Genomic DNA, 15,077 nt, shown 5'->3' with positions numbered 1-15,077 from the left:
ATATACAGTTCATTAAAAGTAATATAATATAATATAATATAATATAATATAATATAATATAATATAATATAATATAATATAATATACAGTTCATTAAAAGAATATATAATATAATATAATATAATATAATATAATATAATATAATATAATATAATATACAGTTCATTAAAAGAATATATAATATAATATAATATAATATAATATACAGTTCATTAAAAGAATATATAATATAATATAATATAATATAATATAATATAATATAATATAATATAATATAATATAATATAAAGTTCATTAAAAGAATATATAATATAATATAATATAATATAATATAATATAATATAATATAATATAATATAATATAATATAATATAATATAATATACAGTTCATTAAAAGAATATATAATATAATATAATATAATATAATATAATATACAGTTCATTAAAAGTAATATAATATAATATAATATAATATAATATAATATAATATAATATAATATAATATAATATAATATAATATAATATAATATAATATAATATAATATAATATAATATAATATAATATACAGTTCATTAAAAGAATATATAATATAATATAATATAATATAATATAATATAATATAATATAATATAATATAATATAATATAATATAATATACAGTTCATTAAAAGAATATATAATATAATATAATATAATATAATATAATATAATATAATATAATATAATATAATATAATATAATATAATATAATATAATATAATATAAAATAATATACAGTTCATTAAAAGAATATATAATATAATATAATATAATATAATATAATATAATATAATATAATATAATATAATACAAAAAATAATTGTAAATTTAATTTCATAATTTCTATGCATTGTATTAATATAAACATTATTACAGCCACACACACACACACGCACACACACACACACACACACACACACACACACAAAATACATATGTTTGATCTTTTAACATCTTGACGCCTGTAATATATATGGAGTTATATAATTTTGTACATTTTTATTTCAGATGCATAATTTAGACTCACCAATTGATTTTTAATCCCAGGACTACCAGGACCTATTGGGCCCCCAGGTCCCCCTGGACCTCCTGGACTGACAGGTTTTACTGGACAGCCTGGTTCTATTGGACCTAGAGGTAAAAAAAAATCCTCTTTACCATGATTTACAACATTGAAGCAAATAATTCCACTCATTGCTCACTTGTTATCTCAATAGGAGCTCAAGGTCTGCAGGGCCCTCCAGGAGAGAGAGGCCTCCCGGGGCCACCGGGGCCAGCAGCATCTCCACCCTTCTCCATCAGAGGAGATGTGTTTACTCTAATGGCCAAACAACAAGATAAATGTGAGCACAACACTCCATATTTAATAAACTCTTCTAAGAGACATTTTCATTTCTCACTGGTGGAACTGAATGAAAGAAAAAACTGCAATGCAATGAGATGCCTAATTTGATACGAATTCTATCTGTCATACTATTTACAATTTGATTTGATTTCCACATTAAGCAAACATTACATAATACATTAATCAATCAGTATAACTAAATGAAAAAACAGCAGTGCAATGCGTATGACTTTTTATTTCCATTCTGATAGCCTGCATAAAAACATCAAGCTTTCAAATGTTATGTTTAAAATGACCATCAGATGGCAGCATTTGCACAGTATGAGCGCGGATGGTGAAGGTCTGGCTCAGTTTAAGTCTGGCTGCTTCTGTCTGTCAGCAGTTAATCAGAGTCATTTGTTAGCTGTCTCTGAAGCAGCATGAATCTGGATAACCTAAAGCAGAACCTGAACACCAAACCCTGCTCAACTGAGGCGCAGTGCAGCTACTCAATGTACATTTTCTGCAGCTGAATTACCTGCATATTTTCAATTCAGACACTAAAAAACGATTAGTTAGTTTACTTTTAAAAAGTGAGTAAATCCATTGTAAGTTGGATCTGTTAAGTTGACTTTACCTAATTGATATAATTATGCACGTAATTCTTTTACTTAATACAACGAGTTTACTCATCTTATTTCTCACTTTTTTATATCTTATAAGATGTGCAAAAGATTGAAAATGTTTTACATTTCTGTTTCCAAATTTTCCTGTTGCAACTGATGATCAAACATCGATCTTGATGTGCATATGAAATTATTTTGAGAAAATGTCATTAATGCAAAAAGCACTGACAAAGACATAACGTTGCTTTTTCTTGTTTCATTCAACTTTTTATTTTAAATTTAGAAGTTGCATCTAAATTGCTGTAGAGATATATTTATTAAACTATTTTTTTAGCTCCAAAATAGTTTGCGTACCAACATTCTTCAAAAATTTTTTTTTGTTCTGCAAAAGAAAAAAAGGTGAGTAAATGGTGACCGGATTTTCATTTTGTGGTAATTTTTTTATTTATTTATTTAAATGTGAAAATATTAAATTGTTAAATTTTATTTTTATATAAATTCGTTTTTTTTACATTTTATTTTGTTTTATTTAACAGGGACAATGCTCATTAGTCAACAGCAAAAACTGTATGAGTTAGCCACAACGGCAAATTTTCAGCTGTTGCCCCCTGCCAGATTTTTAAAAAGACAACCTTAAGTAAAAAAAATATCACGCATACAATATTAGTAAAATTACAAACAAAAAACATATTTTAGTCACCGCTAATAGCCTAGTGGTTAAGTGTTCCGATATATAGCACCATGGTGATTGCGGAGACCCGAGTTCGATTCTCGCCTTGAGGGAATGTCTAAAGGTGAAAAACCCCTAAAAAAATTATATATATATATAGATAGATAGATAGATAGATAGATAGATAGATAGATAGATAGATAGATAGATAGATAGATAGATAGATAGATAGATAGATAGATTATTGAAATCAATTTCATAAAAAAAACAAATCAAAAGTATTACACAATTACAAACTTGATCCACTTTTAGCCATTTCTTTAAATTATATTTAAATATTGAGTTATTTGTTATACCACTAAATTCAATTAGAAGTGTATTCCATTTAAACAATCTTTAGGGCACAGTAAACATCTAATAAGTCAGACATTGAGTCATTTATTCATTTGATTCATTCAATCGACAGATTCACAGAGCAGTAAACAACTGTTTGAATGAATGGCCAACTGAATCATTGGATTACCCAGCTGATTCAAAACATGGATGTGTGTTAATCAGATAATTGGCAAAACAGCAAAAATAGACAATGTAACAAAATATTAACCTCTATTTTTGCTATTCGGGATCTATAACTCCATAACAGGGGGCTCAATCCTGGAGGGCCAGTGTCCTGCATATTTTAGTTCCAACCCTAATTAAACACACCTAAACCAGCTAATTTAACACACCTAAAACCAGCTCTTTCTAGGTGTACTAGAAACTTCCAGGCAGGTGTTTGGAAGGAAGTTAGAGGAAACTATGCAGGACACCGGCCTTCCAGGACCGAGTTTGGACACCCCTGCTCTATAATGATATCCAAAAACAAACAAAAGTGCTTCAGGGGTGTTAATTTGTTAGTGCTCTTTGAATAAGGGATTTATAAAGACAAACAACGAAGTGAAAGCAACATTTTTTTCATTTTTTCCCTTACTTTTCGAGTGCCTTGGACTTAGGACTTCGATGTCTATAATTATATCATATGATACAAATTTGAGACAACCATGTTTTTTATTCCAATATCTTGTTTTTAGGGGTCTCCTGAATCATTTCATGTCACTTTCATCATTTCTTACATTTTCAGTTGAGGACAGTGACTTTGCTGCTTATCGTGATCTGCAGACTTTTCTTGGTTCTCCTGGTCCCTCCGGCCCTCCCGGTCCAGCAGGTACAGCAGAATACCAGACAGCGCTTCATCCTGCATCCTTCACACACTCTATTCATTTTCTCTCCATACTTGTCAAACAGGGCCTGCTGGACCACCTGGACAGCCAGGTGCCCCAGGGGAAAATGTAAGATGTTTTTTTATCAATATGAAATACAATTAGAAAGTTAATGTTGGAATTTAAGTCTGTCTGTCTGTCTGTAACGTACTATGTTGTAGTATACATTTGCAATATATATATACAGTGGGTACTGAAAGTATTAAGACCCCCTTTAATTTTGTTAAAATCATTTACGTTAAAATTTTTCCTGATGAATGTACACACAGCACCCCATATTGACAGAAATAACACATGGTCCTAAGTATTCAGACCCTTTGCTCAGTATTTCGTAGAAGCACCTTTTTGACTTAATACAGCCATGAATCTTTTTGGGAAAGATGCAACAAGTTATTCACACTTGGATTTGGGGATCCTCTGCCATTCCTTCTTGCAGATCCTCTCCAGTTCTGTCAGGTTGGATAATAAACATTGGTGGACAGCCATTTTTAGTTATCTCCAGAGATGCTCAATTAGGTTTAAGTCAGGGCTCTGGCTGGGCCAATCAAGAACAGTCACAGAGTTGTTGTAAAGCCACTTCTTTGTTATTTTAGCTGTGTGCTTAGGGTCATTGTCTTGTTGGAAGGTAAACCTTTGGGCCAGTCTGAGGGCCTGAGCACTCTGGAGAAGGTTTTTGTCCAGGATATTCCTGTACTTGGATGCATTCACCTTTCCCTCAATTGCGACCAGTCATCCTGTTCTCTGCAGCTGAAAATACCCCCCAGCATGATCAATATAACAAAGAGTAAAAAATTTAAGAATACTTTCTGTACACGCTGTATATATAGGGAAGAAATAACTGGATGATTCCTATTGGTGTAGACACAGAACACTGTAAACTGATTAATTCACATTCATCTTAGGCTGTCTTAAGCTTTTCAGGCTCACCGGGTGACAGGGGACCCAAAGGAGATCCGGGACAAAGAGTGAGTTCAGGAGAACAAGAAATAACATCCTAATCCTTTACATTTAGGATAAAAACTGAATTTTTTAATTTGAGCTTTATAGATTTTATTATTTTCAAAGGGACCGTCTGGAAAAGCCGGAAAACAAGGACAGCCCGTGAGTGCATGTGCTGCTTTTATTTGTTTGATAATTTACAACTATTCTTTATGCTTAGTTTTATTATCATTTTAATGAAAAAATCCAGTTATTGTAAATAATATGTAATTGTATTTAAATATTAATTATTTTAATTACTAATTTTATATATATATATATATATATATATATATATATATATATATATATATATATATATATATATATACACACAGTTGAAGTCAGAATTATTAGCCCCCCTGTTTATTTTTTTTCTCTCCAATTTCTGTTTAACGGTGAGAAGATTTTTATTCAACGCATTTCTAAACATAATAGTTTTAATAACTCATCTCTAATAACTGATTTATTTTATCTTTGCCATGATGACAATAAATAATCTTTGACTAGATATTTTTCAAAACACTTCTATACAGCTTAAAGTGACATTTTAAAGGCTTTACTAGGTTAATTAGGTTAACTAGGCAGGTAAGGGTAATTAGGCAAGTTATTGTATAATGCTTTGTTCTGTAGAATATTGAAAAAATATATAGCTTAAATGGGCTAATAATTTTGACCTTAAAATGTTTTTTCTAAGACAATACATTTTGGTACATTTCAACAGTTTTATTAAACAGTCATATTAAATAAAATTAGAGTTTTGGTCCTAAAATAGTGTTTTGATGTCATCAAATGATTCTTGTTCTAAATACAAGATTTTTTGTTGTTGTAAACTCTCTTATTCCAGTAATTTTTAGTCCATGTGTTCAGTAATTCATACTTGCTGTCCAGAATAAAATATTAATTAAATTAATTGGGGCATATTCCAGTGTGCAGGTAGAACAATAAAGCTGTATTACACTTTCATTGTTTGACCATTTTATATCTGATTGTATTCGTATTTGCATGTCATACCCAGGGTGTTCCGGGTCCTAAAGGTGAGCCAGGAGAGGCTCCAGCAGAGGTAAGGATGGCGCCCAGAAAAAAAAGTGATGCTTTTGGACATTTGCCTGTGCATTTCTGATGATGCATTGTCACATTGCAGGTGCAGCAGTTGAGAGAAGCACTAAAGATCCTGGCGGAGAGACTTCTCATTCTGGAACACATGATCGGCATTCATGGTGAGAAAATGGATTAATATTAATCTAGACCTCCAGTTATAACTCGCATTAAATTCCAGAGCACCATCATGATCTCATGACATAAGCCATGCCAGAGAGATTGGCCATTGTTTAGTAATGATTTGAGGTTGCATGAGGATGAATTGCTCTAAAGAATCAAGATGACATCAGGGAACTCGAAATATGCTTATTAATAGATGGGTAGACTTTTTTTTTTGCTCACATGTGACTCAGATCTGTTTTTGTCCTGGTAATGTACACAGCTCAAACCGCATGCAACCGCATCTTTTCAATTCTGATTTGTGCCACTTTCATATGTGGTATTAAATCAGACACAGATCTGATGTTTGCAATCTGACCGCAGTGTGAACGATCATGTCATGAATTCATGTGACTTTTACATAATTTTCTATCGACACATATCATTATTCTGTACTGGTTAGTGCTGCAAACACCCTCTACTCCTCAGTGACATAGACTAGCATACAGGGCAAATACTTTACCCCCAAAAAACTGGTGCTCATTAACCATTAACCTGTAACCAAAAAAAGGATTGTTCGTTAAAAATACCATAATAAAATTGCATATAAAAATGTAATACATAGGCCTAGATGAAATAGCTATATTTCACATAAATAGTTAATACATTATTAAAACCAAATGCAACAAGTTTAATGCTCATTTTTAACTTTTTTGTTGTTGAGGACAAAATCCTTTAATAGGCCGGTAGCAACATTTCAATTTCAATTTGTTGAATTCTGACTGGATACAGACTATGCTGTTTATAACAAATTAACATGCATAACAGTAGGCTACAGTAGGTTATCAGACTCTGCAAACAATATAATTGTTAACACCAGGCGTGATCCCTGCCTTCACAGTTCAATCTGCGTTCACAGTTCACTACACACCAGTGGTCAGTGAGACTCACACCACGCTTCTCATTAATAACAAATCATCACAAAACATGTATTTTAGGTTTCAAACATTGAAATGCACATTAGTACTAGAAAAACAACCATTTAGAGTTGAACACAGCGGTTGTCTGTGAAAAAGTCAATAATCATGTTAAACATAATCTGACAACAGGCTTTATTCACTTACAGTACACACATTGGGTGCATTTTGTGCTGTGGGTAGTTGTACTTTTGCACATGCGGGTCAGTTTAGGACCATGATCTGTTCACACTGGAAATCTGATATTCAATTCAATTCAATTTAATTCACCTTTATTTGTATAGCGCTTATACAATGTAGATTGTGTCAAAGCAGCTTCACATAAAAGGTCACAGTAAATAGGAACAGTGTAGTTCAGTTTGTAGTGTTTAAGTTCAGTTCAGTTGAGCTCAGTTCAGTGTGGTTTAATAATCACTACTGAGAGTCCAAATATTGAAGAGCAAATCCAACGATGCGCAGCTCTACAGATCCCGAACCATGCAAGCCAGTGGCGACAGCGGAGAGGGAAAAAAAACTTCACTAATGGCGGAAGTGAAGAAAAAAAACCTTGAGAGAAACCAGGCTCAGTTGGGCACGACCATTTTAATTTCTCCGCTGGCCAAACGTCTTGTGCAGAGCTGCAGTCTCAGTGGCGGAGGCTGGAAGCTGGCCTCAGCGAAGACTCGTCTGTCTCTGGAGCATCACAGGAATCAGTCTCATGTTCTCCACTCCTCCATGACCATCACAGTAGCTGCTCAGGATTCGGCCTGGTCCAGGATATGGAAACCTTGGGATCATCTCGTCGTTGGTCTTGGATCGAATCAGTGGCTCTGCATAGTCTGAGGGCCTCGGGAAGAGTATCCCCAGGTGGAAATGGGGAATAAAGAAAATAATTAGCGTAGCTATTGGCCTCAGTGTAGTTTATAACAACAGTGTGAACAGCTGTGCAAAAAAATCAGGTCTGAGGAGAAATCAGATTTTAGCACTAAGCAAACCGTTTCACGATAACTCAACGTTCAATTGAATTAACTGTTCGACTGGTTCACGGTTAAAACAAATTAACAAATTATTCATTTGTGAATCGCCTGTCATCACTTCAGACAGTCAGAAACGGAGACTTACATTTTTGCAATGGATTCTTGTTATTTTGAACTCATCAAAGAATGATGTGGATTGCTGTTAAATGTAGATTATGCGTAAGTAAAACACTTGACAACTGCAAGAGGCAAGAAAGACGAAATTGAAAAAAAAAAACTAAAAAACTAAACTGGATGTAAAGCACTACACCCGCACACCACCTCCAGCTAAACAACAAATGATTGACATCAGCTCACGTTCTCCAGATAAAAGATGTTGGTACTCTTAGGCTTTATTGCAATCTTATCTCAATGGACAATGAATTTACATAACTAATAACTCAAAAGGTACAAAAATAGCAAACACATTACTGTACATGCTTCTGTATATGAGCTATTCCAGCGTTATGGATGTGACGTTTGCAGTAAAAACTCAAAACGTACTTTAACATTATATTGAAACAACTGTTTATATCAGGGCTCACAAATCTTGGTCCTGAAAGGCCGGTGTCCCTGCAGGGTTTAGCTCCAGCTTGCCTCAACACACCTGCCTGGATGTTTCAAGTATACCTAGTAAGACTTTGATTAACTTACGCAGGTGTGTTTGATTAGGGTTGGAGCTAAAATCTGCAGGACATCGGCCCTCTAGGACCAAGTTTGGTGACCCCTGGTTTATATTTTCCAAAACAACTAACCACAGAGTTATGGGAACAGGAATATATCAATCTGTAAACATTTTTAATATTTTAAATATAAAATTTTTATATGAGGAAAATAAACATGCGTTATGGATGTGACGTTTCAGTATACAACATACTTTGTAGAAATTTTGTGAATTAAACTGCACAACCCAAAAAAAAATAATGCTAATCAAAAGGATAAGAGTTGGGTCACTATAGAACATATATGATTTATTTTATTTTATTTGACATTTCTGTATTTATGTGGGAAAAGCTTCGTTATGGATGTGACACACCTCAGTTATGGATGTGACAGATGTGAAATTACCACTTGTGTAACTTTGGTAAATCAAATATAATAGTTTGAAAACACTGACAGAGACATTTTTGAGTATTTTTAAAGTACTGCAAAAAACTTGCTTACAAAAAATGTAGAAACGGTTTCTCTATTTTGGTGAAAACTTCATGGCAAAGTTGACGTTTGCATGGAATTGCTCATAAACAGCATGTATAGCTCTGGACTCAGAAAGTTCTCTAAATATATTTTATCCTACATTTTTTGAAGGAAATAAAAGTGTAGGTTATAAAGGTGTTTGTGAAATGCAGAGCTTTACTTTTAGAAAAGGTGAAAAACACCTGAAAGTTCTGAAAGAGATCAAACCTCAGCCTGGTAAGGAAAATTAACGCAAAAGTAACTTAAAAGTAATATAACGCATTACTTTTCATAAAAAGTAACTAAGTAACAGAATTAGTTACATGTTTGGGGGAGTAACTCAATATTGTAATGCATTACTTTCTAAAGAAACTTTCCCCAACACTGATCATTAATATGAAGAAGTTTGTCTGAATTCCTCATAATGTTTACTCTTAATCTTCACTGCTTAACTGATATACAATATAAAGTGTGTGTCACACCGGATGAGAAGCACTGCGTTAAATTCCATTTTCCCCCACCATGTCTTTGAAATATGAACATTTTTTTTACTCCAGTATTTTTCTGCTGCTACTGAAGGCACTTGCGTTTACACAGTCTTTCATCTCGGGTTACACTTGAACAACTAAATGAATGCTGAAGTCTATTTAACTGATTGTATTTTAGTTATATTACAACATCAATGGTGCAAAAGGAACTATATGAAATTAAAAATAGTCACATCAACATTTCAACAGGAGTTTATTGTTGGCTGAAAAACACTAGCTGTGCATATAGCCCATTTAAATATTAGGGATTAAATCTGACTAGCTATCTGGAGCTGATTGTTTTTCTTTCTGTTCACGCCACCATTTTAACAGAACAACCACCTAAACTGAAATTTAAAGCAAATGTAAAAATAGTATTGAAATAATGACAGATTTTTAAATGTGAAGCTATTATAATCTTATGTAACCATTTACACAACTTCTTTCCGTTTATTTTTGTTTGTCTCTGTCCGCTCTTCCCAGATACTCTCTCGGATTCTGGTTCTGGAATAGATCTCCTGGCGGACTTCATGCAAACAGAAAGTGCTAAAAGCGTTGGCTCTGCCAGATCCGCCTCTCCTCTTACCTCGGACAGAAAGTAGCCAGAGTCTGTTGGGTTTAACATGCGCATGTGAATCTCCTGTCTGCCGCATTGAAGGACAGATCTGTCAACGTATTGGCTGATGAGTATAACTATGCCTACGTATTATCTGATGAGTATAATAATAAGAGTGGCACTGATCTTTTCTCTTTATTTGCTTTATGAATATTGTGTTTAATAGTAATATTTAGTTTTTTGTTTACAACCACTGTATATATACCAGCATTTTGTCACCGTTTATTTTACTTCCCATTTTACTTCCATAATGTGATTTTAAAGGGATATTTCAGATGACTAATCCACTAGAGGGTGTTGTCAACATTTTTCTAATCTAAAATACATTACTTGGAGTATGTTTTGTTGTACGTTTCAGATACACGTGCTTCTTTTACATGTCTAGCGAACCACTGACCCAAGCAATAGGGTTTTCAAAAGCAAACAAAAGAAAAAGTGCACTGTGACCACATAGTTTTACCTTCATTTTACATTACTTTTATCTTTTTAGTGGAACTGTACTTGACACATCAAATTTAACACCATACAAAATGAGCTACTGAGCACACTGACCACTCCAGAAAAGTTGTCCATATGGAGACACATGGATAAAAAAATGCATTTGATTACAAATCATAGACACTATAAGTAGTTTTGTGGCATTTATTTGGTGTTGTGCAAAGGACTGCATGAAAATAATCCTTATTTGTCGAAAAAACGTCCTTGTGAGTATAATTAGTGTGAAAAGGAACAAAAGTTGTTGCCGTCATATTGCCTCATAGCGTTCATTTTATTAAAAAACTGCAGTCTTAAAGTGTGTTTATGTGGTTTCACAAAAATGCAGTCTGGAGTACGTATTTCCAATGAAGCTGTGTTGTATATTTTAACAACTTTATTTTTATAAATTGGAAAAATTGGATGTTTGTAACCAGAATGGAGCCTGAAACAATGTGAGCTTGCTAAAATAATGGTTAAAACTAGGTGTTTACCCATTGGTTAGAAATATCCAATAGCCTGTGTGGCCTTAGTGATGTCATCAGGAAAAAAGACAGCTGTTTTAGAGTAAGAACTACTTAGATTAAAGATTATAAAAACCCATTTACAGAGATAATGATCACTATAATCTTAACCACGGTTATGTTCAGTTTATTTTAAGTGTCCTGCAGTTCTCCTTAAAGCACAGTTGATTCTGATTGGCTGTCCTTGTTTTCCATCAGCTGGAAAACAATATAAATATATATATTTATATATATATATATATATATATATATATATATATATATATATATATATATATATATATATATATATATATATATATATATATATATATATATATATGAATATATATGTATATATATATATTTTAAAGTGATTCCAGTGATATTATCAGCCCCTTTAGTATAAGAACAAGATATTAGATCTTGATTAAAGATTATAAGGCCTCACGTTAATAATAATAACTGTATTAGTGTCTACACCAATGCACTGCAGTTTTGTTGTCTGTCACTTTAAATGCTCACTTGTTTTAAAGTGCTAGTTTACCTCAAAATGAACATTTTCTCATTTTTTGCTCACACTCAAGTGGTTCTAAACTTTTATGAATTTCTTTCTTCTGTTGAACACTGAACAAGATACTCTGAAGAAAGTTTGAAAGAACAGCCACTGACTAAATGAGCAAATGTTCAGTTTTGGTTGAACTACTCCTGAATAAAAACTGAAGAACAAAAGCAAGACTTGATAATTAAGAGTGAATAGTATGACTTTTGATATAGAAAGTGGATATTTTTGAGTGTTTAATCAATAAAGATGATATATACTCAATGGTCACTTTATTAGGTACTGTACACCTTTGGTCCATGTTGACATGGTAGCATCACGCAATTGCTGAAGATTTGTCAGCTGCACATCCATGATGCCAATTTCCCATTCCACCACATCCCAAAGGTGCTCTATTGGATTGAGCTGTGGTGACTGTGGAGGCCATTTGAGTACAGTGAACTCATTGTCATGTTCAAGAAACCAGTCTAAGATTATTTGCACTTTATGACATGGTGCGTTATTCTTCAGCCATTAGAAGATGGGGACTCTGTGGCCAAATGGGATGGACATGGTCAGCAACAAAACTCAGGTAGGCTGTGGCGTTGACGCGATGCTCAATTGGTACTAATGAGCCCAAAGTGTGCCTAAAAATATCCCCAACAATATTACACCACCAGCAGCAGCCTGAACCGTTGATACAAGGCAGGATGGATTTATGCTTTCATATTGTTGATGCCAAATTCTGACCTTACCATCCAGTGTGGTCTTCTGCTGCTGTAGCCCATATGCCTCAAAATTGGATGTGTTGTGTGTTCAGAGATGCTCTTCTGCATACCTCGGTTGTAACAAGTGGTTATTTGAGTTACTGTTGCCTTTCTATCAGGTTGAACCAGTCTGGCCATTCTCCTCTGACTTGCTGGCATCAACAAGGCATTTGCACCCACAGAACTGCCGCTTGTTGGATATTTTATCTTTTTTGGACTATTCCTAGTAAACCCTTGAGATGGTTGTGCGTGAAAATCCCAGTAGATCAGCATTTTCTGAAATACTCAGACCAGCCTGTCTGGTACAAACAACCATACCACATTCAAAGACACTTAAATCACCTTTCTTCCCCTTTCTGATGCTTGGTTTGAACTGCAGCAGATCGTCTTGATCATGTCTACATGCCTAAGTGCATTGAGTTGCTGCCATGTGATTGGCTAATTAGAAATTTGCGTTAATGAGCAGTTGGACAGGTGTACCTAATAAAGTGGCCGGTGAGTGTATGTGGTTATAAACCAAAAATGCATAGTTGACACTTCACGTGGCATGAATAATGACTTTGTACCGCATTCATTCAAGCTGACATGAATGCATGGATTGTTCTAAAGACTACCGAAATGATAAAAAATGACCTCACGCTCATAATTATAAATAGCTGTTTCAAAATTGGCTTTGTATGCAAACAATTCACATCTTAAAATAGACAAAAATAGAACTTTAAATCAAATTTGACCCTTTGTCTGTATAGAAAGTACATTGTCCGCCACAATAAATCGTGTTTACACCTCTGTTCACCTGTTCTTGTTCATAAAGCCTATCATTGACTTGCTGAAAACCCAAAATGGCAGAACGCAGCACTGACTGCTATTAATAGGGCCGCGGTGAATAGCCAGAGACACACAAAGGGCCCTGTTGACCTTGTTGGACACGCCAGTGTGGCTTTAAGCGTATTGTTGCTCTTGAGCTTTTGTAAGCCCCTCTGGGGAGAGAGCGAAATCTTTCCCAATCTTGGGCTTTTTTTTGTGCGTGTGTGTGTATGTGTTGTTGTTGTTTTTGTTGTTGTTGAGTTAGAAAGAAGAAGTGCCTGAAGTGTTTGTTCAGACGTTTCCCACGCTATTTCTGTGTGTTATTGAGAAACCAACTTTGCTTTGCTTTGATTGATGCATTTCCTTTTTGAAATAAAAGATTATGGGAAAAATTTCACTGTTTGATTGAGATTGGTTGACTTGTTTGTGAAATTGTATCAGTCTGTTTTATCCATCTTTTTGTCCATTCGTCTTTCTATTGACATTATTTGTTTGTTTAAGTAATGAAGATAATTCCATTTTTAATTATTCATTTAAAAGGAAAACGTATTCATTCATTAGGGGTTTTGCTTGTTTGTTTGTATAATGGGGAATTTATTTATTAATTTATTTATTAATTTATTTATTAATTTATTCATTTATTTATTCATTTATGCATTTATTCATTTATTTATACTTTTTATTCATTTATTCATTTTTTTTATTATTCAATTAATTATTTGTTTATTCATTCATTTATAGGGAACATTATTTATTTATTTATTTTATTATATTTTTTTAGGTGAATTTTCTTGTTTGTTTCTTCATTTAAAAGGAAAGAAAATGTGTGTTAGTGGCATAATTCTATTGATTTATTTGGTAAATATTTACAGATTTATTTGTTTAATATGCATTTATTTGTTTAATATACAAAAAATGTATTTATTTATTTGTTTGTTTGTTTGTTTTTTCATTCATTCATTCAATTATTCATTCGTTCATTCATACATTCATTTATTTATTTAATTTTGGGTAAAATGCATGTATTTATTTATTACAGAAATTTGCTTGTTTGTTTGTTTAATGGGGAAATTATTTATTTATTAATTTATTTATTTTATTGTTTATTTTATTATTGGTTCATTAATTTCTTCATTGATTCATTTATCGGAACATTACTATTTTTGTGGAAAATGCATGTATTTACTTATTAGGCACATTTGCTTGTTTATTTCTTTGTTTATTGGGAAAGATAATGCACATTGGTGGCAAATTCTATTGATTTATTTGGCAAATATTTACATATTTATTTGTTTAATATTAAAAATGTGTTTATTTATTTATTAATTATTTAGTTTTTTTCATTAATTCATTCAACCATTTATATGGAAAATTGTTTATTTAATTTTGGGGAAAATGCATGTATTTATTGATTACAAGTTTGCTTGTTTGTTTGTTTAATGGAAAACATGATGGATGTTAATTGGATTATTCTATTGATTTATTTGGTAAATTATTTACTTATTTGTTTAATATGCAAAATGTATTGGTAACGCTTTACAATAAGGGTCATTAGTTAATGCATTTACTAACATGAACTAATCATGAACAACACTTGTA

General features: G+C 32.7%; 1 protein-coding gene across 1 annotated transcript in view; it reads left to right on the top strand.

Annotated features, from left to right (window-relative positions):
* LOC130236826 (collagen alpha-1(XXVI) chain) overlaps positions 1-11,578 on the top strand; it is a 42,813-nt gene extending 31,235 nt beyond the window's left edge. The window contains exons 6-14 of the mRNA XM_056467595.1: positions 1,089-1,178; positions 1,259-1,384; positions 3,782-3,865; positions 3,946-3,989; positions 4,823-4,885; positions 4,986-5,021; positions 5,917-5,961; positions 6,043-6,118; positions 10,254-11,578. Coding sequence (XP_056323570.1) covers positions 1,089-1,178; positions 1,259-1,384; positions 3,782-3,865; positions 3,946-3,989; positions 4,823-4,885; positions 4,986-5,021; positions 5,917-5,961; positions 6,043-6,118; positions 10,254-10,372 — 683 coding nt within the window. The 3' untranslated portion in view covers positions 10,373-11,578. The remainder of the gene's footprint in view (positions 1-1,088; positions 1,179-1,258; positions 1,385-3,781; positions 3,866-3,945; positions 3,990-4,822; positions 4,886-4,985; positions 5,022-5,916; positions 5,962-6,042; positions 6,119-10,253) is intronic.
* Positions 11,579-15,077: the final 3,499 nt, after the last annotated feature.

This window comes from Danio aesculapii, chromosome 10 (assembly GCF_903798145.1).
Source record: "Danio aesculapii chromosome 10, fDanAes4.1, whole genome shotgun sequence".
Lineage (NCBI taxonomy): Eukaryota > Metazoa > Chordata > Actinopteri > Cypriniformes > Danionidae > Danio > Danio aesculapii.
Note: the sequence above shows the minus strand (reverse complement) of the source record. Positions and strands in the feature narration are given on the sequence as shown.